The sequence below is a fragment of the Ictalurus furcatus genome, chromosome 6, assembly GCF_023375685.1.
Source record: "Ictalurus furcatus strain D&B chromosome 6, Billie_1.0, whole genome shotgun sequence".
Classification (NCBI taxonomy): domain Eukaryota; kingdom Metazoa; phylum Chordata; class Actinopteri; order Siluriformes; family Ictaluridae; genus Ictalurus; species Ictalurus furcatus.
The window spans coordinates 30976059-31002462 of record NC_071260.1 but is presented as its reverse complement, the minus strand read 5'-3'; the positions used below and the strand labels follow the sequence as shown (position 1 = coordinate 31002462).

The following is a 26404-nucleotide window of genomic DNA, read 5'->3' as shown; positions in this document are numbered from 1 at the left end:
GATTGAAAGTGACATTCCATGATGCTAATGTGGTCATGATGAGCAGATTATCAGATTTATGCTTAAGCAGACGGACACCCGATCCAACGAGGGGCCACAGAGCTCCCGAGCCGAGCCAGAGCATCAGCGTGTGATTGATGGGTGACTGAGTTTCCTTCTGTCCTCTGCCGTCTCACCTCACTCAGTCACTACTTTACTAAATAACCCGCCCCCCGCCCCCCCCCGCACACACACACACACACACACACACACACGTTCGCACGCACACACGAGCAAATATACAGCAGTGCTGCAAGACACTAAGCACAAATCTAAGAGTCTATAAAAAATATACGTCTTTTTCCCCTTATAGGATAAGGATTTTTTTATTATTATTATTATTATTATTATTTTATTTTGTAAAAAAAAAAAAAAAAAAAAAAAAAAGCATTATTTGATTAAGAACAATAGATCAAATTATAGAGCTATATAAAGCTTATACACCAATCAGCCATAACATTAAAACCATCTGCACCACTTTTGTTAGGTACTAACCACTGCATACCGGGAACACCCCCATACCCCGCCCCCACACACACATACCCCCCTCCCCCAATCAGGATTCAGTAATTACTGCCATATCCACACTTCATATATAGTCTAAATTCAAGCAAAAGTATAAATTGGGTATCTTTATAAAGCTTACCCAACCTTTTTCCCTGACTTTATTTTTTAAGACCTGCCGTATTTGGAGATGCTCTGATCCGGTCGTCTCGCCGTCACCATTTGCCGCTTGTCAAAGTCCCCCAATTTTCCCCCACTTCCAACACATCAACTTTGAGAAGTGAAATCCCCCCCCCCCACCCCCCCCCCCCCCCGACAGGTAGAGTCGATGGACGTTATTCACATCACCTGCCAGTGGTTTTAATGTTATGGCTGATCGGTGTAATTACAATACATTATATAAAGCAAACCTTTTTTACTATACTATATACATGAAGACATCCTCAAAAGTACAATAATGCACACAGTACATGGCTGTATTATATACTGTGTATATATATATATATATACACACACACAGACACACACACACTCCAGCAAGGTCATGTGCACACATACACATGAGACATACTCTCATACAAACATATAGATGCGCACAAAGCCTCACAAATAGACATATTATTTTTATTCCTCTCAGCAGTACACCTTCGATCAGTCACCCTCAGCCTCCAAGCTCTTATACGCATGTTAAATGAGATGTTATGCACATGCTTGAAAGGCCATGTGAGCACATACATGTGTGTGCGTATGTAATTCAGTCCCACCTCAGCACGCAGGAGTAGAGGCCAGCGTCCTGCAGTTCGGCAGGTCTGAACCAGATGGCGTCCTCCTCTTTGCTCATGCGCAGGCCGTTGAACGAGATGGGCTCCTCGAAGTCTCCGTGGCCGAGCCCCGAGCTGCGGTACCACATCAGACTGAGACCCGAGCTCTGCGCCTGCGAGTAGTTCGCCCGGATGTAGCCGTAAAACAGAGCGCACTTGATCCTCACCGGTTCTCCGTGCAGCACCCGGTACTTCAGATAGTCCACAGACCAGTCTGTACAGCCATCCACTACACACAGACACGCAGAAATACAAAGAAAGAAAGATTGTTTCATCGTATGATGTCAGTCACATGATTTCAAAATATCCTTGGACAATAGGGAGTTTATATATATATATAAATATATATAGATATATGAAATGAAGCAGATCACATTTCATGGCTGAAATGTAATTCCATTTTATTTATATAATGCTTTTAACAGTGGACATAGTCACACATCTGGATGTAGAGTTAGATCCCTAATGATCAAGCCAGAGGTGACAGTGGCAGTGGAAACTATCTGAGATGGCATGAGGAAGAAACCTCGAGAGGAACCAGATTCGAAACCAAAGCCATCCTCATCTGGGTGCGATTATGAGCCATTACTCTTTAACACGTACATACTATAAAGCCAAACAGTACCGAGTGTGTTGAAAATGATCTTCGATATGAGCTTCAGAGGCCTTTTTGATTCCATTAATGTTTTTAGCTTCAAATCCTCAGTATCCAAGTGAAATTATGCACTGAATAATGGATGAGAACTGGGCATCAACTGTCTTCAGTAACTGAAAGATTTAGGCTATTCAGGTGAGACCTGTCACACCTGTCATCTGTGGAAATTGTGTTATGTGTTAAATATATAACTCCTAAAGGTTTTTAGCTCGTCCCTCATGAGGGAAACCTTCAAAAAAGAACCCTAAATAGTGTTTTGCTGTTAAAGTGGGTTCCACTGTAGCTAAATGTAGCTAAAGTGCTTTCATCCAAAGAACCCTTGACAAACAGTTATATTGTAGCATACAAAGGGAATAAAGCAACAAAGGTTATACTGATACAGTATTATGCAAATGAACAAAATTTTTTTAAAAAAGTTAATGAGATTCGAATAATACAACCCCAATTCCGAAAAAGTTGGGACAGTATGGGAAATGCTAATAAAAACAAAGAGGAGTGATTTGTAAATGTACTTTGACTTGTGTTTAAACAAAAAACGTATATATAAAGACGAGGTGTTTGATGTTTTATCTAAGCAACGGCATCCAGAAAAGTTGGGACAGGGGCAGTTTAGGACTAATAGCGATGTGAGAAGTTGAAATAAGAAGGTGATGTGAAACAGGTGAGGCAATCGTCTAATCATAGTATATAAGGAGCCTCTAAAAAAGGCCGGGACCTTCAAGAGCGAGGACGGGTCGAGGCTCGCCGATCTGCCAACAGATGCGTCAGAGAATAATCCATCACTCTGAGAAGAACGTTCCTCAAAGACAAATCGGTAGGATTTTGGGCGTTTCACCTTCTACAGCGCACAATATAATTAAAAGATTCAAGGAATCCGGTCAAATCTCGGTGAGTAAAGGGCGAGACCGAAAACCGCTTCTGAATGCACGTGATCTCCGATCCCTCAGACGTCACGGTCTTAAAAACCGTCATGAGTCTGTAATGGAGATCCTGACATGAGCTCGGGAATACGTTGGTAAACCTTTGTCGCTCGACACCATTCGCCGCTGCATCCACAGATGCAAGTTAAGGCTTTACTATGCAAAGCAGAAGCCGTACATCAACACTGTCCAGAAGCTCCACCCACTTCTCTGGGCTTGGTCTCATCTGAGATGGAGAGTAGCACAGTGGAATCCTGTTTTGTGGTCCGACGAGTCGACATTTCAAATAGTTTTTGGACAAAACAGCCGTCGTGTTCTTCGGAATCGGGGTTGTAAATAATAAATATAATAATAACCAAATATGGTAAAATATAGTGAGATTGATAGTCATGCACAGTGCTTGTTCTACTCTTGATATGATATTTGTATACACTCAAATCACTGGTCAGGAAATTAGCAAGAATTAAACAAATACATAAAGAAGCTTATTATGGGATAGCTTTTCCTTTAGATTTCTTTACATGTTTAAGCCTAGTGGGTACACTTGCAAACTGCTTTTTATTTTTTAAATGTATTTCTTTTCTTTTCTTTTATTTTTATTTCGTACACCCAGACATGTGTTAGTTGGAATTTTACATCAAACAGTTTAATCATTATGATGATTTTACCTTTGCGTACAAGAAGACTGTATAAGAGAATTTCCCTGTGTCTCACTTTTCCCCAAACAGTTCACTGCAGCAAAAGTAAACCAGCAAATGATGTCTCGGGAGTGCGTTTGTTTAATTCTACTAAAAAATTCATACTCTTTAAAGTCAGAAGAAGAAAAAAAAATAGATAACAGAAGCATTCCTCTCTTTTGGGCAAGCTCTGCAGCAAAAACACTCGATTCTAAGCAGCAGTTCAACTCAGAAGGAATTCCAAGGCCTCAAATGTGATGTGTGCAATTCTGGCATTAACTCCTCACTACTCGCACTTCAACTCTAAATACAGCTCATAATTCCTTACATAAGGCTTGGCAACACAAATGACGCATTATTTGTCATGAAATGAGAGCCAGGGTGAGTAAGAGAGAGAGAGAGAGAGAGAGAGAGAGCAGCACAGGGAGGGAAAAAAATGTGAGAGAGGCATAGAGAGAGAGAGAGAGAGAGAGTGAGAGAGAGAGAGAGAGAGTGGTATAGGGAGGAAAAACTGAGAGAGGCATAGCAAGAGAGAGAGAGAGAGGGAGAGAGAGAGAGAGCAGCACAGGGAGGGAAAAAATGTGAGAGAGAGAGAGAGAGAGAGAGAGAGAGGGAGAGAGTGGTATAGGGAGGAAGGAAAAACTGAGAGAGGCATAGCAAGAGAGAGAGAGAGAGAGAGAGAGAGTGGTATAGGGAGGAAAAATTGTGAGAGAGGCATAGCGAAAGAGAGAGATAGAGAGAGAGAGAGAGAGAGAGAGAGAGAGAAAGGCAGAGAGAGAGAGAGGCAGAGCGAGAGAGGCAGAGAGAGAGGGTGGCATAGGGAGGAAAAAGTGTGAGAGAGGCATAGAGAGAGAGGCAGAGAGAGAGAGAGAGAGAGAGAGGCAAAGAGAGAGAGAGGCAGAGAGAGAGAGGGTGGCATAGGGAGGAAAAAGGGTGAGAGGGGCATAGAGAGAGAGAGAGAGAGAGAGAGAGAGAGAGAGAGGGAGAGAGTGGTATAGGGAGGAAAAATTGTGAGAGAGGCATAGCGAAAGAGAGAGAGAGAGAGAGAGAGAGAGAAAGGCAGAGAGAGAGAGAGGCAGAGAGAGAGAGGGTGGCATAGGGAGGAAAAATTGTGAGAGAGGCATAGCGAAAGAGAGAGAGAGAGAGAGAGAGAGAGAAAGGCAGAGAGAGAGAGAGGCAGAGAGAGAGAGGGTGGCATAGGGAGGAAAAAGTGTGAGAGAGGCATAGAGAGAGAGGCAGAGAGAGAGAGGCAAAGAGAGAGAGAGGCAGAGAGAGAGAGGGTGGCATAGGGAGGAAAAAGGGTGAGAGGGGCATATAGAGAGAGAGAGAGAGAGATCGTTGTAGTGGTAGTGTACTTGATATTGCCCTGCTCCAGTTCAGTAAAATGACACTGCTCATGCTAGAAAACACAGATTTTGATAGAAAGGTTGAGATGTAAAAGGTTTAAGAGAGATGTGCTGACGTTGGAAAGGAAAGTGCAGTTTTACTGGACTCCCACGCAGACTGAATGAAGTAAAGGTCAGGCTGTTAATAGAAAATACTAGCACGTCAACCTGCTGCTTGATAGCTGCTGATCTGATGTTGACCTTCACTTGTTGTGTTTCAGTAAATGAGGACCTGTTTTGCGGGTGGCGAGAGTAAACACAATGTTTACGCGCAATCATCTGCACGAGACGTGACACTCACTGCATTCGGAGACAGTAAAACGTCTCGTCTCCGAAGTTCAGAGAACGCTAATTAATAATTTTTGACAAACCTCCCCTTTAAGCGCGCAATGCACACAGCGTGAAATTAATCAATATGAAGGGTAATCATAATTATCGTGAGAAAATAAGGCGGCATGAGACGTGGTGCATTCTGAATCCAGTAATAAAAGAGTTAACCCCTTCTGGTAATTAAACTCAAACTAATTACGCTTCGCTGTCGCAATTACGCATTGTGTTATGTGTGTGTGTGTGTGCGTGTCATGTTGAGTGTATGTAGGCTACTCAGGGGATCTTGATGGAGATTAATTTTTCACTGATACTGGAGATTTTGTTTATATTGACGTCTGATGATTTGAAATTGCTGCCGAGCTTCTTCACGGCTCATTCTCTCTGCCTCACTCCGAGTCCGGATCTCTTGCTCTTGATTATGATTGGTTAAGAACAGGGACCATTGGTCAGTTTTTCAGGAGGCGGGGCTTACTGCAAATTCATTTGAATATTGGTTAGTGCTCAGCTTAGAAATGAAATAAAACGACATTTTACTGCTAACTGAACCACTGCTGCTGTTTAATCCCAGTTACATGTGTTAAAGCTCGCCTTATTATTATTATTATTATTATTATTATTATTATTATTATTCGCTTGCCTTATTAGCTACAATTAATTATTAAAGTATTGTAGTGAAACTAGTAGTTATGAGTATACTTCATATGCATATTTGATTTAATAAGGTTAATGTCAGGTGTATACGCTTAAAAACCCGGATAGTTCATTTAACTCAACCTTTGTCATTTGAAATAAATTTTTGTTATATTTAAGTGTATTTGGCTTAAAGAAATTGATTCATCAACTTCGAAATGTTGAGGTAATTAGTTTCCTCAATTTTTTTTTTTTTTTTTTTTTTTTTTTTTAAGTTAAATGAACTGATCCGGTTTTACAGTATATAATCACTTATTTAAATAAAATAAAAATGTAAAATAAACCCTTACCTATGAATGCTATTCTGTAAGAACATTTTTCCTAATTATCCTAAGTACTATTTCACACAATCCAGATCTATGTCCTGACCTCCGAAACAACCCTGAACAGAAAAGCAGTGAGTTTGCGTCGTTTATTTCTGTTTCACAGACGCGACTGTGGGTCATTTCGCTGTCTTTCACCTGCGTTGTGAAAGAAAAAAGAAAACAATAAAAAAAACCCTAAAGTTCGTTAGGTGACCTCTAAAGTAAATAACAAAAGGTCTGCCAAAGCGACCTACTGGCAAAACACACAAAGCCACCTGAAATCAGCGCTGATAAGAACAACTTCTGCCAAAGGCAATTCAAAAAACACAAAGCAAACAGACAAACACACACCACCATGTGAAGCAAACAACCTCTCCACCCAGACACACACACACACACACACACACACACACACACGCACACACACTGAGAGCTTTATTCTCCACCACAGTGTGAGCAGAACGCCTTGTGGGGATGCTCTGATCAGCCTTGGTGAGAGCGCACAGGGTGTATCGTGTATATCAGCAGCTCCTCCTCACTGCGGTTCTGCTCCAGCAGACACACGGTGCTGTTTCCAAACGCCGCTCTGAGCTCCGGCTCTGCTGCAGTGCCCTTGACCAAATTCACAAACGGCTAAATCGGGCTCTCTAATAACTTTCCAATTGAGCTCAAATTAAGCAAAACCCATTATAGCACGGCTTCCTCTGCCACAGAAGACAAAATGTCATTCATTCTCTCTCTCTCTCTCACGCGCACGCTCTCTCTCTATCTCTTTTCACGTCTGTATATATATATATAGATATATTTATATATATATTTATTTTTCTCGGCATGGGCTTTTCCTAGTTTATGGAACACGCTCCTCTAATCTACACTACAGCTATGCTGTAAATCTTCCCAAAGACTGCTACTTAGCAGGAAACACCACCGCGCAGAAAAGACCAAACATTATTGACAGGCTACAGCGGAAGGTTAAGCGGGACATGAAATACTGAAAGTGTTAGTGTTCCTACCGCTTCACAAACACTCACAACGTGCACCACCATGTTCCATGAAACACAGTCGTCCCGAAATAAACAACAGCATGGCTGTCAGAGTAATGATGTCTAAGATGGTGGTTAATTACATGGCTTTCCTGTGTTTGTCGCTCCCTCACACACCCATATTCCGACACAGACATATCCTTCCTCCTCTGTCTTGTCTTGCGCCAGAGTTGCATCAGTGTACACAAACAAATATATATATATTTTTTTTTTGGTCTAAAATGTGACACCAGTGCGAGGATATGACAGAACTCTCCATGGTGCTGAGGCAAGACTGATTTGATGTCCATGATGCTCATTGGCGAGAAGATCTAAAGCAGAGCTGCGGAAACAAGGGACGGGAAAGACATGGTACTCACGGGGCATTGACCCAGTAAACTGCTTTACATGACTATGCATTATTACCTCTAGCCTGCAGACACACACACACACACACACACATCTATGTACAGTATGCAGCAAGAGACCAAATACAAATAGAGTTACACATATGCACATGCACATTTCCCCCAGGGTTCTTCAGGTTGGGAGTATAGAGCAGATCTGTGCTCTGCTGTCAGGTGTAATTTACATGGCAACCCAGATCGGCTGGGAACCATGACCTTTACAAAATAGAGGAGAGAGAGAGAGAGAGAGAGAGAGAGAGAGAGAGAGAGAGAGAGAGAGAGAGAGACCCCAACTTTCCGTTCACTCAGAACCAGCTAGACACTAAGACAATTTAAGTCAACTAAATTCTAAGACTTCAGATGTGAACACAGAAATTGAAGCACAGAACTAGACACAATGCCCCATGGTCCTAAAGTGACACAACACGATGGCGGACAGATAAAAACAGAACCATGCTGACAATGTACAGACTGGCCACGCAATGTGGCCACAAAGACAGGCTGGAGTAAAGAAAGCGCTCTTACAGGAAGAAAGAATGTTCCAGCAGTGCAACAGCAATGTGGAGATTGCAATTTAGAACAAAGTGCAAAAAAAAGAAAAAAAAAGAAACAAAAACATGAACATTTCTATGACCTACACCTTTTCCATTTCAAATCTAACATCCCCTGGTCTGTCATCTTGACTATACTGAGAAACAGACCACTGAATAAAGGAGAACGAAAAGCAAGGCTTTGGTGATGATTAGTGCCCTCCAGTAATATTAGCACTCTTCATGTAAACATTACACACAATAATTCACATTTTCCACTCCAAAAATATCTAAATCTAAATAGAACTATTTTGTTAAACAATAGTATGGTCAATATATATATAAATTATTGATGCCCCTAATAAATATTTAAAACAAAATGCAAACAAATTGTCATTCTTAAAATGTACCATCCATCCTCTGTACTGCTTATCCTACACAGTGTTACGGGGGGCCTGGAGCCTATCCCAGGGAGCTTGGGGTATGAGGTGGGGGACACCAGCGTATTGCTAGGGAACAATAGCACACACAATGGACAATATGGACATGCCAATCAGCCTACGGTGCATGTCTTTGGACAGGGGGAGGAAACCGGAGTAAACCCCTGAAGCACGGGGAGAACATGCGAGCTCGGCGTACGCAGGGCGGAGATGGGATCTGAACCCCCAAGCCCGGAGATGCAAGGCAAACGTATTAACCATTAAGCCATCGCGCTCGCCTCGCCTTAAAGAGTGCCCAATCGTTGCCTTTAACCATGTCCTGTTTCTCCGCGGTACAAATCCACACGTGTAAAACCAGCCGCTGATATCGGAAAGGCCAAAGAACATTTAATACAAAACAGAGAGATGTTTGTTTACCTGCACAAATCATGTATTAGATATGGGAAAAAAAAAAAAACAAAAAAAAAACAAAACGTACGCAGTTAAAAATTCCATTAAGCACAATTAGGGCCATGTCAAAAAAAATTTCACTGAAACTGTTTGTTGAAATTTGCCAGATAGGACAAAGCGAGGACGATAGCGGAGGAGGGGAAACAAAGAGTATCAGAACAACACATTTTAGCTGGTTTTTGAGACCGTAACGTTTCAAAATCAACTGTTAAACTCTGCTTTCACAAACAACAAGCTGTTTGGAAGCACTGCAAGAAAGAAGACCTCAAAAAATACAGCACCTGAGCCTTAGCAAGCATCATGAGAACTACATTTGGCATCGTGTGTTGTGGTAAGACGAAACCAAACCCAAACTTTACCATGTTTGCCAATAAAGAGGAGACTGCATACAAGGAAAAGCACCTGATACGCACTGGAAAATATGTGATGCTTCAGGGCTTGTTTTGGCTGCTGGTTCTTGTGAAGATTGATGACATCATATTATTTCAGCTCAAAACACTGGTTACCTCTTGTACATTCAAACAGAAAGATAATGAGCCAAACATTCTGCCAAATCAACCCAGAAACACAAAGTCACTGTTTTTCAATGACCATCACGGTCTCCAGACTGGAGGCTTGCAGCCTCAGAGGCACTGCGGCTTAGAGGTTAGCACGTTTGCCTCGCCCCTCTGAGGTTGAGGGTTCAAATTGCGCACTTTGTGTGAGCGGAGTTTGCATGTTCTCCCACTGCTTTAGGGGTTTCCTCTGGGTACTCTGGTTTCCTCCACCAGTCCAAAGACATACGCCGTGGGCCGATTGGCATCTCTAAATTGTCCATAGTGTGTTAATGGTGTGTGAATGTGCCCTGCATTGGGTTGGCACCCCATCCAGGGTGTCCCCTGCATTGTGACTAGAGTTCCCTGGGAGGGGATCCAGGCTCCCATGTGACCCTGTGTAGGATTATCAGTAGAGAAAATGGATGGACCAAGGGTTCCTGGTTCAATCTTGGAGCGGAGTTCCTCATGGCGGAGTTCCTCATGTTTTTGCCCGTGTCTGAGTGGGTTCCGTCTGGCTTCTCTGGTTTGCACATGCAGGTAGGTGAACTGGCTACACCAACCTGCCTCTAGGTGGTGCCCTTCAATCGACTGGTATCCCATCCAAGGTGTATTTCTGGCCTAAAGTGTGATCCAATGATGAAAGAATGAATGAAAACCTGTGGTATAAATTGAAGAGGGACGTTGACCAGAACAAATCTGAATATCGGGGGAGGGGACGAACATTCCTGTGCCTCTGACCTTCGTAGACATTACAGGAAGAAACTCAGCGTCGTTATTTTCTCCAGTCTTTTGTAGAAAAAAAAAACTGTACTACTTTAAAAAAAATATTTAAATAAAACTCTACAGTATCCCTGCATTGTAGGCCACCGTAAACAAATCGCTGCACCGTCATATTTTATTCTTATCTACGAACTATTTGTAACAGTTTTCTTTTTTTATGTAGCAGTAAAATGTAATGCTGTTCTAACTTAGTGGACTGGGGTACTAAGCATATAACTTAAACTTGTTAATGCTATCGCCTGGGTGTCGTTGTCCCCCCCAATACTACATTATTTATTTACAATACATTTTTTCATTCATTCATTTCTGCGATATTTCAGTTATTATTTTGCCTCATGACGTCCCCTCGCCAGTCCAAAAAACAAACACGACATTTCCTTACATGTTTAATGTTGACAACTGGCCGTTCTCGATAACGTGCATGCCTTTTTATTACACTATTTTAAGCATCTATTACAAAAGCAGCATAAAGTCCATAGAATATCCGTCATTTCTGATCGATAGACAAAATCTCAGAACGGTGACAGGCCTAACGATAACCCAATACAAATTTACTCTTGTTCTCAAAATCTAATTAAGAGGCTTTACCCAATATTCATGCACTGTTGCTATTATTGAAGGGAACTGGTCAATAGCATGGATTTAACAGCACAATGGTTAATTTGTGCAGCATGCACCTCACTGGATAATAAGTGTGAATAAAGCTACAGGAGATTTATTCGCCCTAGAATAAGAAAAAAAAAAAAACACACACACACAACAACAACAACGCTACATCTGGATCAGTGGTGGCTTAGCGGTTAAGACTCTGGGTTATTGATCAAAAGGTTGGGGGGTCAAGCCCCAGCACTGCCAAGCTGCCCCTGTTGGGCCCTTGAGCAAGGCCTTTAACCCTTTCTACTCCAGGGGGCGCTGTATCATCTCTGACCCCAATTTCCTAACATGCTGGGGAATGCGAAGAAAACAATTTCACTCCGCCGTGATGTATACGTGATCGATAAAGCCTCATTATCTGTTTTGTGATCAGACCTGCTGGTCCAATATAACGCTGACTAGCTAGCGCTAACGATGGCACGGCAACGCGTCAAGAAATCAAGTGCAAGTTACGTTCATTAACGTAATAAATGTGCTTGCTAAAGTAGTTCTAAGTAATCCTGCTTCTTTATAATGGAACAGTAGCAGCGTGATGGCATGTTTCAGCCCCTGCACAACTTACATTTATCTTATCAAAGCTTGGGAATGACAGTAATGGCGATGTGTGTGTTTGTGAAGGGATATGATGTTCCATTAAACCATGAAAAATTCATGCATTTGCTCTTTGGAAACCCCCACTGGGGGGAAAAAAACCCCCATTCTGTTGTATATGACTAGAATTGCTGTAAAATTGCAAGAGTAGAAAACCTGATAGTAAAAAAAATGACTAAATTATGACTATAACACACACACACACACACACACACACTCCTACACACTCCTATTACCTTCGTGTTTCTTTCTTGTCTTTAAATGGAAGTTCTTTGATATTTCAGAATAAATCTGTTCTTTAATAGCACTTCAGTAATGCGCTGGTAATACTGTAACTAAATATGGTCATGCCAATAAAGCTCACTGAGCTGCACTGAGAAACAGGCAGGGAGAATGAAACCCTCTTCACTATCTGAGTGTTTATTGAGGTAAGAGGAGTGTCTAATTCCCTCATTTTTTAGGTGTATATTTGGTGTGTCTGCCGTAGCGCTGTGAGTGTAGCCTCTCCTGGGGTTTTTTTTTTTTTTTTTCAGTCTGCCTAATAAGTAAGAGAAACAAAATGGAATCAAGTGCCTGGTGTTTTTCTCGTTCTCTCCCTCTCACTCGCTGCGGAATGCTCGAGTCGTTTTAACGTCTCGCTTCTCATTTCGAATCAGGCATTCGCACAGACTGTGTAGACTCTGTTTCTTCCTCACATATGTGCTTTATCTCCTCTGCCTTCCCCGATTTCCATTCCCCATTCTCTTTCAATCCTAACATCCCCCACCTCTCCCCTCGCTCTCGCTCTCTCGCTGTCTCTCTCTCCCTGCTAAGTGAATGCTAAGGAGGTCAGCTGGCTCTGGAGAGAGGTGTCGTACATAAGCATATGAAACGTTCCCGCATCCCGCACAACCCGCTGTGCCGTGCTGGCAACATAAAGAAGACTACAGTAACCGCCGGTAGATTATCATACCAATGGCGATTTTTCCGATTTCACGCACACACACACGCACACACACACTTCTCAGCAGACTTTCTATCTCTGTAATGCTGCTCTGCCCTTCCTTACCAGCACTAACAGTTCTTATCAGCCGGATAAACTCCAGATTTTCCGCGTACGGCTCTACCTCTGGCACAAAGCAATCTCACAGACACGGAGGCTTAGCCGCAGCAATGCACCAGATGTCATGTGTGCTACAGCGAAATGACACGAGTAACTACATGTCCTGTCCTCTCTAATTCTGACTCCGATGGCTGCCCGTATTGTGTGACGGGAGGTATGCCTGTATAACTAAAACACCAGTAGCGATGTGTCAACTGGTGCCGTGGTGGTAGAGAGCTAACTTTCAGACGGCTTTAAGGCTGGTTAATGATTTGAACGTTGCGTGAATGCACCGTGAATGCTGAAGAAAGGACGCTACAAAAAGCGTGTGATCAAAGAATAGCTACAAAAAGCATAGTGGCTGACATCGCCATAACAACTGTGATTACGCAATTTAGCCCTTGTGCCAGTGCACATCCATTACTTATGAATTAAACATGACATTCAGCTACCAAGCTGTAAAACAAAGCAGCTGTGGATCTCTCAAATCCACACAATAAATAAGATGGAGACAAAGAGCTGGCTAGAAAATCACCATCCATCCATTCAGTTTCTGTACCGCTTATCCTACACAGGGTCGCTGGGGAGTCTGGAGCCTATCCCAGGGAACTCTGGGCACACAGCGGGGGACACCCTGGACCCTGCACCCAGCCTACAGTGCATGTCTTTGGACTGGCGAAGGAATCCGAAGTGTCCGAAGGAAACCCCCGAAGCACGGGGAGAACATGCAGCGGAGGCGGGATTCGAACCCCCAACCAAGGCAAATGTGCTAACCGCTAATTTTTACACTATATTTTTATACCGACTATTTATTTATTTATTTATTTATTTATGCTAACCACTAAGCCACCCCTACATACAGATCTATAAAATCTATAAAAGACGTTCAGCGCTAAAAAAGCGATCAACGCACATCTTCTGTGCGCTTACATGGCTAAAAATCATCTTACGTATAATATTGGCTCCTCATTTGCAGGTATTCCTGCACATTCCTGCACGTTCTTGGCAGAGCCGTATCTCCCTGCAGTTCTTGCCTGGTTTCCTGCTGATGCTAAGCAGGGTTGAGCCTGGCCAATACCTGGATGGGAGAACACCTGGGGAAAACCTAAGGTTGCTGCTGGAAGTGGTGTTAGTGAGGCCAGCAGGGGGCGCTCACTCTGTGGTCTGTGTGAATCCTCGTGCCACAGTATAGTGACACCATACTGTAAAAACAATACTGTCTTTCGGATGAGACATTAAACTGAGGTCCTGTGACTCTATTGTCCCAGGTGTCCTGGTGAAATTATCTATCATGGCCCCCTAACAATCCCCATCTCTGAATTGGCTACATCACTCTCTTCTCTCCACTAATGTGTGGTGGGCGTTCTGGCGCAATATAGCTGCCGTCACATCATCCAGGTGGATGCTACACACTAGTGGTGGTTAAGGAGATCCCCTAATACGATAGAAAGCACTCTGAATGCCTAAAATCTAAGAAATTATTATTATTATTATTACGGTGTCACTTGAATGTTGGTACCAAAAAAAGAAAGAAAAAAAACACCAATGCACGAATCCAGTACGCACCTACCGAGCGACGTCTGGAACTGTGTAATTGATCAGGGGTTCGTAAGGAATTCTTCACTGTGAACGCAAACCTGTGATTATAAGCTCCTCCACTGAACCAGCCCAGAATCAATCTTAAGTGCGTACTCGAGGATCATTGGATTGAGGAGGAAAGAGCCCTAAAATGTGCATTACTCAGCTACACTTCTTAGCTTGTATTGGCTGTTTGTTTTTTTTTTCTTTTTCTTTTTTGTCCTTTAGTTTGTGAAGGTTAAATTTGCCAGCATCCCCCCCCCACCCCACCCGCCTTCCCGCCTATTGACAGCAACAATGCCTCTGGTGTAAGCTATAATAAACTGTAGTTGGTGGGTGTGTGCAGTGCAGTCCTCGCTGTTACACTAGATTACAGGAAGATTACAGGAACAGCACACATTTGGCTGTGAAACATGAAGAAGCTGCATCTCATATGGAGCGAAGGCCGGTTGAGCTCGGTTGGTGCTCCACTGCGGCTTGTTGGACTAAATAACTTGCTACTAATGAAGCATTTACACGTTTTAATCCTTTTGTTTGCTTTTGTACAAAAACTGAATAAAGAGGGATTAGCTGATTTGTTCCTCACTGCACATCTTTGTGAACAGAGGATTGTGTGTGTGTTCACCACGGAGAAGAACAGCCTGGGCCAAACCATGCCTTACAGGCTGCATATGATTGCTTGCGTGTGTGTGTGTGTGTGTGTGTGTGTGTGTGTATTCAGTACAGCTAGGAGTAGTTGTACAGACTGTGTATTATGGGGTATGGGATGTCATGTTTTTAGCTATTTTTTAGCTAAATGTCCTTATGATATGACAGGACAGTGTCCTCACATTCACCTGCTTCTCACCTAAACTTTTTTTTTTTTTTTACAAATACAAATTTTATTTTCATTTATTTATTTATTTTAAATTCCTTTTGGTTATTGAGTTTAAGGTTAGGGTTTGGCTTGGGTGCAGAACGGCCTTAATTAGCTACAGTAATCATTATGTCAATGGAATCTCTTCACAAAGACAGTAAAACAAGTGTGTGTGTGTGTGTGTGTGTGTGTGTGTGTGTGTGTGTGTGTGTCTAGCAGCAGACCTCATCCAGTTTCATTTTGGTGTTAAAGAGCAATGGCTTTGCATTTGAGTGTGTGTATGTGTAGGTGTATGTGTGCGTGTGTGTGTGTGTGTGTGTGTGTGTGTGGGTATGTGTATAAGGTTTCGATTTAGAAGCTGTCTGCTCATAGCACCTCCATGAGGGAATCTCTCTGCCCAGGATTATTGCTAATCCACTCTGATCCAATGCCCCTCTCCCCAACAACACACACACACACACACACACACACACACACACACACACACAGTGTGGCAGGTATGGTTTACGGTCGTGCCTAGGCTGGTCTCCATTTTGACATTGTAAAACATGTACTCTCTTACTCTCTGACAGAGCAGAGTACTTTTGTGAATTTTTTTGAACAAAATATCAAAAGGTTGAACAACAAAGAGAAATCTTTCACAGCCTTCTTTGCTCATATTTACCAAGGGTGCCAAAATATATATATATATATATATATATATATATATATATATATATATATTCTATGATTATGTTCTGGGGGATCTGGGTGGGGAAATCTCCCCAGGAGAATGGAGAATTTTTAATGACCCCAAAATGTCACCGTGAGTATTTAGAGCAGCGGTGTATTTAAAACCTATCGAATACACGACCAAATACGTATCTGGTGAAGCTCATCAAGGCACGCCGTTCTGACACTTACAACGGGCACAGATACCGATAAAGAAACGATACTGAGGCAAAGTCAAACACTGCTACCTCCTCTTCATTAGTTACAGGACCTAAATATGTCATTCAACAGAGACATACTACAGAGGCTATTATGTCTCATCTGATGCAATAAGAAGGAGCGAGCTGTCGCTCTAAAGCCGCGCTTACACGTTTAATAACCTAGGTCACATTTAACAGCACAAACTTTTATAAATAAGATCAGAAATCAAACTCCACTCCATCCCTAGGCTAGTGGACAATACGCCTGTTTAGTTCACGGCTAGTATGAGTAATACTCAGGAAATTCATATCGAGTGCTTCAACAACTCCCACTTGCTTTCTTCTCAGTCACTAACCTCCTTCAGCCCTGTCAATCTCCTTCAGCTTCTTTCTTTACCTCCCTTTACCTGTGTTGAGAAATACATTTTTTATTATTAACCGTGTGAAATTCAGATTTACGACGACTCAAGGCTAAATTATAGACCGATTCGTTCGAATTTTGATGTGTTCACGTCGAAATATTGTGGATATATATGAAAGTAAAGAATATATAAACAGCTTTGGAGTTTATTTCGCTCATTCAAAGTTTTACTGTTTGTTGAGTTTCTTAAAGTTCTCACTTAAGCTACAACAGTTGCCTCATTAGCCTCAACACTCACACACACACACACACACACACACACACGAGGTCTGATAGCAAAGTTTATTCAAAAGGACTAGAGTATAGGAGTATAGGAGTAGAGTATATACAGTTGCAATCAAAATGATTTGACTCCCGTTGCAAATCAGGTTTATTGTCAAAATGTACAGACTTTCAGCTGTTTGTGATGAACAAATCAAACAAAAGCGATTGAAATAGTTCAACACGACGAACGCTTCAAGTGGTTTCCACAAATTCAACTGAAAATGCAACTTATAATGATTTCTCCAGTTTCAAAATTATTCAACCCCTTCATGGCGAGCATCTTTAGTACTCAGTAGAGCTCCTTTTGCTGTTATGACCTGCTGCAAACGAGATGCAGAGCTTCTGGCAGCGTTCCTGAGGAATCTTCTCCCGTTCCTCATGAACAATGTCCTCCAGTTCAGTAATATTCTTGGGTTTACGTGCTGCAACCGCCTTCTTCACATCCCACCAGAGATTTTCTATGGGGTTCAAGTCAGGTGACTGTGACGGCCCTGTAGAATCTTCCAGAACTTCTTCTGCAACCAAGCCTTGGTGGAATCTGAGGTACGCTTGGGATCATTGTCCTGTTGGAAGGTCCGATGATACCCAAGCTTCAGCTTCCTCACAGATGGCATGATGTTTTCTCCTAGGATTTCCTGATACTTCAGTGAATCCATCTCACCTTCCACACGCTGCAGGTTTCCAGTGCCAGAGGATGCAAAGCAGCCGCAGAGCATCACCGAGCCTCGACCATGCTCGACTGTGGACAGAGTGTTCTTTCTTCATTCTTCTTCCTCCAGACATACCGCTGATCCATCGTGCCGAAAAGTTCCAGTTTTGCTTCATCGCTCCACAGAACAGAATCCCAAAACTTCTGTGGCTTATTTATATGATTTTGAGTGACTTTTCTTGTGCTTTTGGGTCAGTAGTGGTGTACGTCTTGGAGTTCTGGCACGGAAACCTTCAGCGTTTAATACGCTCCTTACTGTGCTCACTGAAGCCTCAGTGCCTGTTACACCAAGTCTTGCTGCAGGTCTTTTGCAGTCCCTCGAGGGTTTTTCACAACCTGCCTTCTCAGAAATCTGCTTGCAGCCGTCGATAGCTTCCTTTTTCTGCCCCGCCCAGGTATTTCATACATTTTCTACCCCTAGCCAGTTCAGGTATTTCATGTGATCCAGCTCAAGCACACCTGCTGCAACTAACGAAGCCCTTGATTATTTGCATCAGGTGTGCTTGACACAAGACCTGTTTTGCATGTTTGTGCTGTTGTGAGGGATTCTATTCAGGGGGTTGAATAATTTTGAAACTGGAGAAATCAGTCATGTTCCCCAGCAACAGTGTGCTCATCGTTCAAGGTAAAAATCGCGTACCAGGTGCAAGATAAGAGAAACTAATGGAGACACATTCCTGCGATATGGGATGTGAAGGAAACGAGAAAAAGGTCACAGTGTTCTCAAGAGAGAGAAAACTCACATAAACTCTTCAGCTAAAGTAAGAGAGTGTGCCATATTAACACGTATCGACCTTTAAACTAGCGTGTTAAATGTGTGCAACAGAATGATACGAACAAGCAAACAGATAGCTAGTACTTCATTACTTTCCCTCCCATTCTATTGGCATGTGACAACAACGTCCAACCACAGCAGCGTAACGGCATCACTGTGACAACGCTGCATCTCCACACTCTCTGGTCCTAACATAGCAACGTTTGACGTTTGTCAGGTAGCTACATTGATTTTAGCATGGACATCAGAGACAATTCCTCCCCAGACCGCTAGAGGGCACCTTCGCTCACCTTTTTGAACTTCTTCTTTTGTTGCCTGCTCCATTTCCTCCTTTGATTATGTGCCCCTGTTTAGTATTTTCCAATTATGAGTAGGGAAACTCTGGATTTTCTTTGAGCTCGGAGTTGGGGGCGTGTCAGTAAGAAAACATGGTGGAATCGATGGATGTGAGGTCTGGAGTTGAGGGTAAGCTTGTTGAAAGCTAATTTCCGGCACAAAAATACCAGCATTGTACATGTTACGGCGGCTTAAATAAATACGAACGTCCCTGTTCGCCTGTGTTTATGTTGGAGTGAGATTCTGGTTACCGTTTGCCGTGTCTAGTTTTTGTTTTTAACTTGAAGCTTTCCTAGCCTTGCCTAGCTTTACCCTAGCTCCTTGTGGCCCCAATTTTTGCTTCTTTTCCTGTGATTTGCTCTGTTTCAGTTGTCCCAATTAAAGAAGTTCTGCACTTTGCATCCGTCTCCCTGGACTCTCCCTTATGACGGTTTTGGCGAGTGGCATTAGTAAATCTCAGAACAGCTACGAGAATGGCCTGCTCCAAATGATCAGATCTTGAGGAAAAGGAAGGCTGACAGTGAAAATGTCTGGGTTACGCATGTAACCCCGTTCCCTGAGAAGGGAACGAGACGTTGCGTTTAGCATAACACTATGGGCGCTCCCACAGTGTTATGCTAAACGCAACGTGGAGTTCCCTTTGAAAGGGAACCATGTGTTTAAAGGTGACTGAACAGTCTGGTATGTATTTATTCTCCGTAACGGAAGCACCAAAACTGCGAGCTTCATTTGGAACGAGACAGTGTAGCGATTGTTAAGAAAAATAAAGTGAGGTGAGGTATGTGTGGACCTTCAGCTCAGTGGAAAAATTGGTAACTGGACCACAAAGATTTAAATCTGAGTACCCTGAGAAACTCGAGATCTTTGAAAAATATTTCCAGTCAGGTGGCGCAGTCATGTGACCCATCCAACTCGAAACAAACGACGGTGGACGATGTTGCACTGCAGTTGTACGTGCCTGCTATCCAGTTTTATATCTCTGTTAAAGATTAATGTCACTTTGTACAACGTTCAGATCGCATTTTTGAATAAAGTGTCTTACGTTTTTTACGTAAGTGTTTTCAGAGTTTTTTTGGAAAACTTTTGAAAACCCCGGTATAGACGGACAGCGTTTTTTTTGTTTTTTTTAAATGAAAACGCAGTTTTGAGATCTATAGCCCGAGGACACATGTGCTAGCTGTCGTTTGACCTGGGGGAGAGCCGGCTGGTGGGTGGGGATTATAAGAATTGGCAGGTGGCCAGGTGAAAAATTTGGAAATCTTGTTAACAGGACTGTTAAAGGATAGGAATTTCTGCTCCACTGTAGTATCTGTATTTTATTTCCATGATTAATCCGCACCAAAAGTACCGATTTTGTGTAGAACTCTTAATATTAGCGCTTGCAAATTCCAGTGTTGATACTACTTGGCATTGGATTAAAATGAAAATCAGTGGTATCTCGCTTTGCAGAGCGAGCAGCACAAATCGACACCGGATTACGGATGCGGGCTCCCCTGGGTCCTAGAGCCATGCCCTGATGTATTCTGAATGTGCAGAAGCAATGGCATGAATCATGGATATGGAAAACATCAAAACTGAATTCAATCATTAATGTAGATTTATTAACTTGCCTAGCATGTGTTATTGCATTCATTAGCCCTTTTATATATTTCATTTTTTACTTATTTTCATTAAGGGTCAAGGAGTTGACTTTGGATTTTCCCCTACAGTATTAACATCTATGATTATACAAAACAATCATACCTGAGTGCTCTGCGCCGGGTCAGAGTGCTCACCGAGAAAGAAAACTGGCCTCATTTGCATGCTGCGGCCTTTTGCAATTTCACTGTTTCAGATGACTATATTGTGCAGACCTAATATATATACAGAAGCACCCCCATCCATATTGAAATCCATAAGCAGCGCTGTGTTATTTGTGATAGTAGGACAGCAGCCTGGGCTCTCATCTCACTGAGTGGATATTGACAAAGACTTAACGAGTGTTAATCCATTTATCAGCCAGATAAATACACGGCTTTCAGCTCTTCAGTGGAATGGAACTGCTTTTACACTCCTTCAAGTGAACATGCATTGTAAAAAAAAAAAAAAACACCTGGAGTGTGTGTGCGTGTGAGAGAGAGAGAGAGAGAGAGAGAGAGAGAGAGAGATGACCATTTTAAGGCTGAGACCGGAATTGTTGGAATGATGGACTTGCCAAGTCAGGTCTTAGCAGATGCAGCATTGATAAATCTGTGGAAAGCTAATCAATTGTACTTTACACACACACACAAATCTACACGTGGACACACACGCAGATGTACACCCGGTAAACATGGATGTAACCATTTGGAGTTTTTGCCAGAAGTTTGCCAGAGCGGAAAAGAAGGATACTAAAATAAAATGAAGAAGTGGAAAAATAATCCCGTTATAGTTCAAACGTCTCTCGCTCCTTCTCTCATAGAAAATACGCACACACTCACAAATGTACAAAGCACTATTCCCTTGTTACCTACATTGTTGCATAGACACTGAACCCAAAAAATAGCACGAGAGAGAGAGGGAGGGAGAGAGTGAGGGAGGGAGAGAGTGAGGGAGTGAGTGAGAGTGTGAGAGAGAGAGGGAGAGAGTGAGAGAGAGCGAGGGAGAGAGTGAGTGAGTGAGAGTGAGGGAGGGAGAGAGAGAGTGAGAGAGAGAGTGAGTGAGTGAGAGTGAGGGAGGGAGAGCGTGAGAGAGAGTGAGAGAGAGCGAGGGAGAGAGTGAGAGAGTGAGAGTGAGGGAGTGAGAGTGAGGGAGGGAGAGAGAGAGTGAGTGAGAGAGAGTGAGAGAGTGAGTGAGAGTGAGGGAGGGAGAGAGTGAGAGAGTGAGAGCGAGAGTGTGAGAGCAAGAGTGAGGGAGGGAGAGAGAGAGTGAGAGAGAGTGAGAGAGTGAGAGCAAGAGTGTGAGAGAGGGAGGGAGGGAGAGAGTGAGTGAGAGTTAGGGAGGGAGAGAGGGAGGGAGAGAGAGAGAGAGAGTGAGTGAGTGAGAAGAGAGATGGAGGGAGAGAGAGTGACAGAGAGAGAGAAAGAGAGGGAGAGAGAGAGAGAAAGAGAGAGAGAGTGAGAGAGTGACAGAGTGAGGGAGTGAGTGAGAGTGAGAGAGAGAGGAGAGAGAGTGAGGGAGGGAGAGAGAGAGTGAGAGGGAGCAAGAGTGAGGAAGAGAGAGAGGGTTAGGGAGTGAGGGAGTGAGGGAGTGAGAGTGAGGGAGGGAGAGAGAGAGAGTGAGTGAGAGAGTGAGGGAGGGAGAGAGTGAGAGAGTGAGAGAGCAAGAGTGAGGGAGGGAGAGAGAGAGTGAGAGAGAGCGTGAGGGAGAGAGTGAGAGAGAGTGAGAGAGTGAGAGCAAGAGTGTGAGAGAGAGGGAGGGAGGGAGAGAGTGAGTGAGGGAGTGAGAGAGAGAGAGGGTTAGGGAGGGAGAGAGTGAGAGAGAGACTGAGTGAGGGAGTGAGAGAGAGAGAGTGAGGGAGGGAGAGAGAGAGTGAGAGGGAGCAAGAGTGAGGAAGAGAGACAGGGTTAGGGAGGGAGAGAGTGAGAGAGAGAGACTGAGTGAGGGAGTGAGAGAGAGAGAGGGTTAGGGAGGGAGAGAGTGAGAGAGAGACTGAGTGAGGGAGTGAGAGAGAGAGAGGGTTAGGGATGGAGAGAGTGAGAGAGAGACTGAGTGAGGGAGTGAGAGAGAGAGAGGGTTAGGGATGGAGAGAGTGAGAGAGAGACTGAGTGAGGGAGTGAGAGAGAGAGAGGGTTAGGGAGGGAGAGAGTGAGAGAGAGACTGAGTGAGGGAGTGAGAGAGAGAGAGTATTAGGGAGGGAGAGAGTGAGAGAGAGACTGAGTGAGGGAGTGAGAGAGAGAGAGGGTTAGGGAGGGAGAGAGTGAGAGAGAGACTGAGTGAGGGAGTGAGAGAGAGAGAGTATTAGGGAGGGAGAGAGTGAGAGAGAGACTGAGTGAGGGAGTGAGAGAGAGAGAGAGTGAGGGAGGGAGAGAGAGAGTGAGAGGGAGCAAGAGTGAGGAAGAGAGACAGGGTTAGGGAGGGAGAGAGTGAGAGAGAGACTGAGTGAGGGAGTGAGAGAGAGAGAGTGAGGGAGGGAGAGAGCGAGAGAGAAAAGAGAGAGAGAGTGAGTATGTGAGACAGACAGCACTCTATAAACCATTAGGTTAGCTATTTTTTCTCTTCCCATCTTATGTAAGTACTGTTGCAATTGATCATTGTGGTATTTCCACACAGCTTCTCTTCTCCAGCTGCTGTATGGGCCGTGCAGCTTGTTTGAAGGCTTGCATTATCCAGTCGAAGATAAATGTTTCTTGAGATAAATGGTTTTTGTGGAAATGCATTTCCATGCTGCAGATAAGGACAATAGTACATGGCTTATTGTTGTGTTTAGATAAATACAAAGCCATGGAGCCGTGGAACAAATGTTGACTACAAAACCGGGTTTTATTTGGCTTGTATCGGTGTCTGAAGATAGAAATATGGCCACCGGGTTATTTTCCTGAAAAGGGATCATTATTTAACCTGATAACCCTCTTCCATCCTCTCGTTCTATTGACTCAACCATGCTTGAAAAGAAGTGTGAAGAATTAATGATCAATGCTCCTTAATAAAACACTCGGTACAAAACCATACGCCAATAGGAAGATAAGCAGCTGGACATTATAGATTATTTTTTTCAATTTACTATCTACAGGTTTTCACAAATGCCCACAGATGTTATACTCAATAGCCAAGGATCACTTGCACTATGCCTGTGCCATGGGTACAAAATCCTTACACGTTTTGCGTAACACATCTCGCTGAGCTTCACCTGTAAGTACAGATTCTATGAGCAACAAGCTACAACCCCAGTTTCGAAAAAGTTGGGACGCTGGGTAAAATGTAAATGAAAACCGAACGTGATGATTTGCGAATCTCATAAACCCAGATGTTATTCACAGTAGAACATAGAAAACATGTCAAATGTTTAAACTGAGGAAATGGACCGATTTAAGAACTCGATGGCCGCAACACATCTCAAAAAAGTTGGGACGGGGCAGCAACAAAAGGCTGGAAAAGTAAGTGTTAGTAAAAAGAAACGGCTGGAGGAACATTTTACAGCTAATTAGGTTAACTGGCAACAGGTCAGTAAGATGATTGGGTATGAAAAGAGTATCGTAGAGAGGTAGCATCTCTCAGAAGTAAAGATGGGATGGAATCTGGATGGAAGAATATGTTGCTTGGAAACCTGTATATACCTTTCAGCATTGATGATGCCTTTCCAGATGTGCAAGTGGCCATTCCATAGGTACTAATGCACCTCCATACTATCAGAGATGAACTGAGCGCTGATAAAAAGCCCGGTGGTCCCTCTCCTCTTTAGTCCTCTTTAGTTTAGAGGACGCGGCGTCCATGATTTCCAAAAAGAATTTCAAATTTCAGTTCGTCTGACCACAGAACACTTTTCCACTTTGCCTCAAATAGCAGAAGGGCAATAATGAAGAAGTTCCAGTCAACTGGAAATGTTATGAATCGAACTGGGATTGGACGTGTGTCTATATCGTCTCAACGCACTGTGAAGAGGACGGTTCAAGTGGATAAAACATCTCCAAAGATCACAGCTGGAGAATTGCAGAAGTTATTTGCATCTTGGGGTCAGAAAGTCTCCAAAATTACAATCTGAAGTCACCTACATCAACCACAAGTTGTTTGGAAGGGTTTCAAGAAAAAAGCCTCTACTCTCATCCAAAAACAAACTCGAGCGTCTTCAGTTTGCCAGACACTACTGGAACTTCAAATGGGATCGGGTTCTGTGGTCAGATGAAAACAAAATAGAGCTTTTTGGTTAATAAAGACCAGAGGATGTTTTGGCACACACAGAGAGGTAGCCATATGGAAAAGTACCTCATGCCCACGGTTAAATATGGAGGTGGATCTTTAATGTCTTGGGGCTGTTTTTCTGCCAGAGGACCTGGACGTTTTGTTAGGATACATGGCATCATGGACTCGATCAAATATCAACAGATATTAAATGAAAACCTGACTGCCTCTGCCAGAAAGCTTAAAATGTTCCGTGGATGGATCTTCCAGCAGGACAATGATCCAAAACATCCATCAAAATCAACACAAAAATGGTTTACTGACCACAAAATCAAGATCCTGCCATGACCATCCCAGTCCCCTGACCTGAACCCCATAGAAAACCTGTGGGGTGAACTGAAGAGGAGAGTCCACCAGCGTGGACCTCGAAATGTGAAGGATCTGGAGAGATTCTGTATGGAGGAACGCTCTCAGATCCCTCGCCATGTATTCTCCAACCTCATCAGGCGTTATAGGAGAAGACTCAGAGCTGTTATCTTGGCAAAGCGACGTAGCACAATGTATTGACTAAAAGGGTGCCAATAATTGTTGCACACCTATATTTAACAAAAATACTTGTTTTTGGATAAACCTGTGTTGTGTCTGCAATTGTTTGATATTCATGAGAGCAGAGTATTTTTGTGAACTTTTTGAACAAAAGATCAAAAGGTTAAATACTTCTTTATACATAATCTACTATGAAGATCAGAAAATGCCTATTAACCGAGATGAACACCCAAGCTAACGTTAGCCCAACACTATAACTTTATCGTAAGACTGAAAAAAGAACGTTATATGATATACAGCTGTCTCGCTGTACTACCGAATGTAAACAGCGCTACTAGAGACACGAGAGTCGGACTATTTCAAAATGCACATACGTCATAACCCTGAGTCCAAGTAGACCGTTTGTTTAATTTTGGGAAAAATAAAACACAAAACCTGTCCATCCATCCATTTTCTGTACTGTTTATCCTAGACAGGGTCATGCGGTGCCTGGAGACTATCCCATGGAACTCAGGCCACAAGGTGGGGGACGCCCTGGACAGCGTACCAACCCTTCGCAGGGCACAATCATACACACACTCGCACACCCATTCACACGTTACAGACAATTTGGGAATGCCAGTCAACCTTTACAACTCATATCTCATGTCTTTGGACTGGGGGAGGAAACCGGAGAACCCCGAGGAACCCGGTGAAGCATGGTGAGAACACACAACGCGTAGGCGGGAATGTGTCCGTTCAGTTAATAAAACAAAACACTGACCTCACCGGGACAAACACTATAGAGCTTGTCTCTACATTTCTATATCATAATCCACCAAATGCAACAATTCCAAAGAGACTAAGAAATATACTGCATGTGTGCACGGTTTTATTTACAGAGAAAAGCAACAATAAACTTGTATTGTATGAAATGGCTAGACCTGTCACTCAAAGTTCAGCCGATGACCTTCCAGACAGGGCGACTGGACCTCCGAGCACACGTGAATAATAGCAGCACTGAATGCTACAATGGAAAACAGCGGGACGAGAAGAATAGAGTTTAGAGACTGAGATAAAGGCAGAGATAGAGGATGAGGAAGAATAGGCTCAATTTAAGTATGAAAGAAGCAGAAGGTTTTTCCAGCAGTGAGAAAATTTGGACTGAATAGAAATTCGAGAGGATCGTTTAGGTACGTTTTCTTTGTACAAAAAACCTGATTTGCAGCTATTCTGCATGTTTGAACTCAATTTCTTATCAAAATTCAGTGTGTTTTCACACGGCGTACAGGTTATTTTCCCCACTGAAAGTACGATATGTCTACATCAAGGTCTCTGCAGGTATCTTCAAGTTACTCACGAGTCTGCAGTGAGCTCGGTATAACGTTTTAACCAGCTCAATTACCTACAGTTTAA

General features: G+C 43.1%; 1 protein-coding gene across 2 annotated transcripts in view; it reads right to left on the bottom strand.

Moving 5' to 3' along the window:
* Positions 1–26404, bottom strand: part of il1rapl1a (interleukin 1 receptor accessory protein-like 1a) — a 124203-nt gene that overhangs the window by 45294 nt on the left and 52505 nt on the right. For both annotated transcript variants that reach the window (XM_053627634.1, XM_053627635.1), the window contains exon 3: positions 1308–1593. In XM_053627634.1, coding sequence (XP_053483609.1) covers positions 1308–1593 — 286 coding nt within the window. The remainder of the gene's footprint in view (positions 1–1307; positions 1594–26404) is intronic.